Source organism: Antrostomus carolinensis, unplaced genomic scaffold (assembly GCF_000700745.2).
Source record: "Antrostomus carolinensis isolate BGI_N321 unplaced genomic scaffold, ASM70074v2 scaffold5510, whole genome shotgun sequence".
Classification (NCBI taxonomy): domain Eukaryota; kingdom Metazoa; phylum Chordata; class Aves; order Caprimulgiformes; family Caprimulgidae; genus Antrostomus; species Antrostomus carolinensis.
Window position 1 is genome coordinate 9,824 of NW_010290411.1, and position 4,073 is coordinate 13,896.

Here is a 4,073-nt window from a genome sequence, read left to right on the forward strand (position 1 = left end):
AACTCCACAGGAGGTTTGCCTCCAGTTAGTCCCAGCATCAGGCAGCTCCCAGTTAACTCCAGAGTTACCTAAAGCTCCTGCAGGGCCGTTTCTGGGCTGAGCCAGGTGTTGCTGCTGTTCCAGGGCTAACAAGCTGCATGGAATCCCAGCTCCCATCTAGAGACAGGTTATTCAACCTTTCTCTCTTTGTAGAGCAACTCTGAGTCATTGCCCTCTAGTCCAGTAAACATTGAATTTTTACGCAGCCCAACCGCTGGAGATAAGCGGCTCCAGGAACCTACATCCAACATACCTTGATCCTGGGAGCTTAAGTCCTCCAGCTTAAGTTCTTGCTCCAGATCAGGGTGTAAAGCATTTGGGGTCCAGGCAACAGCTCCAACCCTGCCAGGGAGAGAACACATCACCCCTGAAACAGTCAATGCTAAAAATGGAGGGCCATGCGATTTTGTGCCTCACTTATCTACCTAAGTGCTCATAGGTCATGAAGGGCTCAGCCCCTGCCCCACAGCGTTCGTGCTTCCAGGAAGAGATAAGACAGTCCCTGGCTGAGGGCTGACACTCACCTTGCAGAGATTTGCTGCTCAGGAGCTTAACTGCAACTGCCCCTCCTTCCACACAGAATTAAGCCAGAATTAAGACTAGCTACCACCATGGTAACATTGGCCTCCAACACGTCCCTAGGCAGCCATTTCCTCTGGGGCAGGTGGATTCATTTTAAGAAGTAAAAGCAAATGAGAGAACTCCTCCTTGCAACACTTCTACTAAGGCAGGGGGGGGAAGAAGAAATAATTCCTGTTTCTTTTGCCAAACCAAATGCAAAAAAGTCATCTGCTCAGCACTTTATTCTCCATACACCCATCAGACTAGCAAATCCAGAGAGCTACAAGGTGGATGGAGCAGCAGAGCTGCTTTCCACACTACCACCACACAGCAGCCCTGCAAGCGCAGATCTGCACCACACCTTATTTCAGTTCACAGGCAGGAGGAGTCTTACCTCTGGCACAGGTAGCTCACCTGTCTGCATGCACAGCTCTGCAGAGATGTGCACTCGCCGTTTCCCAGGACTGCACCATGCCTATGAGTGACCCAAGCTGTCCAAACGACTCTTCCACTATTTCCCAGGTCTCTGCTGCCTGGATTCACAGCTTTAACATGGTGGCTGCACAGAACTGTTTAGCGGAGCTGTCTCAAGCTGGCAGGGCCCATCTTAAAGCAGGCACCTACATTTGCTCATTACACCTCCCACTTTCTCCCATTTCCCCACTGACAGACAGACAAGGGCATTTCAGATGGTGATCACTTTTATTGATGTAAGGTGGTACACAAACAGATCAGTTTCTATCAGCCTCTCCACCTCCCCCAGGCTCGGGGAGAAGTTGGAGGAGTGGGGGAGACAAGGGAACAGAACTGGCCTCTCACTGCAGGATGCAGAGCTAAGCGGTGGTGAAGAAGGGCAGGGGCTCCAAGGAAGGAGAGTCCTGCTTCCCTAGGCAGCAGGGGGGCTGTGTGCTCGGCTCACTCCTTGGACGCCATGTGGACCATCAAGTCCACAACACGGTTGCTGTATCCATACTCGTTATCATACCTGGGGACAGAAACAGAAGTGCTGTGAGGACTGACCTGTTTCTGGCATCTGTTGCTCCTCTTCCCCATCCCACACAACTGAACCAGGCAGCTTCCCATCCACTTCCAGTAAAGAAAGTAGGAAGCATTCCATACACCCTCTCCAAACAACAGAAGGAGAAGGCTCTAGTCATTTGAGGTAAGAAGCAATCTCACTCCACAGAGACTATTAATATGTTGGAGCCACCCAACTCCGCAGGAATCTATGTTATCACCCTGCAGTGCCTACCAGGAAACCAGCTTGACGAAATGGTCATTCAGTGCAATGCCAGCACCCGCATCAAAGGTGGAGGAATGGCTGTCACCATTGAAGTCACAGGAGACAACCTGAAAGAGAGGAAATTGAATACACGTGGTTACCCACAGGCTGAACAAGAAGTGCCCAAGTCAGGATCCCAACAAGGCTGCTTCCATCAGAAAATTGAGGCAAGCACCAATAACCACAGGCCAAGAGACCAGGAGTTACTCACCTGGTCCTCTGTGTATGCCAGGATGCCCTTCAGGGGCCCATCAGCAGCCGCCTTCACTACCCTCTTAATGTCATCATACTTGGCCTGAGAAGACAACAAATTTAAGATGGTCAGATCCCAACTCACACAAAATGTCTGCCAGGGGAAAGGGAGGGAGGAGAGGCACACAGGAGCACCATGGCAGGCATTATTTTCACAGAGATCAACTCTTAGGGAAGAGATGGATGCAGAGAGGGCAATTCCAGGCAAAAGATGGGAGTCTATAGGAAGCAGGGGCAGGTCTGGAGGTTGTCAGGGTCTTGTCCACAACACTTACCGGTTTTTCCAGACGGCAGGTCAGGTCCACAACAGAGACATTGGGGGTCGGCACACGGAAAGCCATTCCAGTAAGTTTCCTGCAAGAGACATTGAGTCAGCAGGGAACAGCACCCGGCACTCCTCTGCCAGCCCTCCATTCTGCTAGGAACAGGTCAGAGCTGGCCAGGCAGCAGCTGCCTCCTCCTGACACCCAAGGAGGGACAACACTCACCCATTGAGCTCAGGGATGACTTTTCCTACAGCCTTAGCAGCCCCAGTAGATGCTGGAATAATGTTCTGGGCAGCACCTCTGCCATCCCTCCACATCTTCCCAGAGGGCCCATCCACTGTCTTCTGTGTGGCTGTGATGGCATGGACAGTAGTCTGGAAAGAGAGCACAGTAGTAAGAACGCAGCCAATACTCTCCAGAAGAGGTATCCCAGGGGACACAGACACTTTCCCTCTCAAATGAGGGGACCTGGGGATAGGACACCCTCCTCAGCACCAAGCTCCCAGACCTACCATAAGACCCTCCACAATGCCAAAGTTGTCATGGATGACCTTGGCCAAGGGCGCCAGGCAATTAGTAGTGCAAGAGGCATTGCTGGGGAAGAGAGAAAGGCTCATCAGCAATAGTTACACATGTGAGACAAAACCACACGCAAGCTGGTGAGAGCTCCAAGCCAGAAAGCATCTTGCTCTCTCCTTACCTCACAATTTTCAGAGACTTGTCATACTTGTCATGGTTGACACCCATCACAAACATGGGAGCATCAGCTGAGGGGGCAGAGATGATAACACGCTTTGCGCCACCCTTCAGGTGAGCCTGGAAAAACAGAAGATTGAATTAACTCAGGAACCCTCCCACAGCTCGCTTCTTCAATCTTTTCTCCCTCCCAGCCCCATCTCTTCATCATCTTGAGGAACTCTGTACAGGGTGATGTGCCCCCCAGGCAGGAGCAGCAGTATCCCTCCTCCCGTGTGCTGCTGTGGCATACTCACCCCAGCCTTTTCCATGGTGGTGAAGACACCAGTAGACTCCACAACATAATCAGCACCAGCATCTGCCCACTTGATGTTGCTGGGGTCACGCCTGAGGAGGGACAAAACTGTATGAGCTGCTCTGCAAGAGAAACCCACTTTCATCCTTCAAAAGGGCAAGATGGAAAGAGATACTTACTCCTGGAAGATGGTGATAGCATTCCCATTAATCACAAGTTTCCCGTTCTCAGCCTTGACAGTGCCCCGGAAGTGACCATGAGTAGAGTCATATTTGAACATGTAAACCTAGCAAGGAGAGAGGAAGGTCAGGTACCCTGGCCGCCACCTCCCCAGCCTTTGCTCTGCCTACACCACAGTCTCAGCTCCCCACCTCCTCAGCGACCTTGTCCAACAGCTGCACTGGCCTTGGCTCTGGCAAACCTCTCAGCCCTGCGCCTCTACCCCACACCGGGTTTTCCCGGGAAGCTACTAGAACAAGAGCCAGCAGAGCCCTACTCGCAGGTGCCCGAAGGGGGCACTGCAAAGCAACTCACCATGTAGTTCAGATCAATGAAGGGATCGTTGATGGCCACCACCTGGACTTTGCCAGAGAGGATAGCAGCCCGGGTGACCAGGCGGCCGATGCGGCCAAATCTGGGGAAGAGAGAGAGACATGGGTGAGGAGGAGCAAGAGGGAACCCG

At 52.3% G+C, this 4,073-nt stretch overlaps 1 protein-coding gene across 1 annotated transcript; it reads right to left on the reverse strand.

The window, feature by feature from the left end:
- Positions 1-1,283: 1,283 nt before the first annotated feature.
- Positions 1,284-3,716, reverse strand: GAPDH (glyceraldehyde-3-phosphate dehydrogenase). The gene is made up of 9 exons (XM_029086229.1): positions 3,571-3,716; positions 3,393-3,483; positions 3,101-3,216; positions 2,913-2,994; positions 2,623-2,774; positions 2,410-2,488; positions 2,094-2,177; positions 1,853-1,950; positions 1,284-1,585 (listed from the first exon to the last, which is right to left on the reverse strand). The coding sequence occupies exons 1-9, from the start codon at positions 3,669-3,671 to the stop codon at positions 1,516-1,518; spliced, it is 873 nt and encodes a 290-aa protein (XP_028942062.1). The 5' UTR covers positions 3,672-3,716; the 3' UTR covers positions 1,284-1,515.
- Positions 3,717-4,073: the final 357 nt, after the last annotated feature.

Bases quoted from the DNA above. Each gene is read 5' to 3' on its own strand.
- GAPDH (XM_029086229.1), bottom strand. From the start codon at position 3,671: ATGTTCAAATATGACTCTACTCATGGTCACTTCCGGGGCACTGTCAAG. The intron at 3,217-3,392 runs GTGAGTATGCCA...CTGTTTTTCCAG, and splicing joins CCACCATGGAAAAGGCTGGG to GCTCACCTGAAGGGTGGCGC. The intron at 2,995-3,100 runs GTAAGGAGAGAG...TCTCTTCCCCAG, and splicing joins AAGTCTCTGAAAATTGTGAG to CAATGCCTCTTGCACTACTA.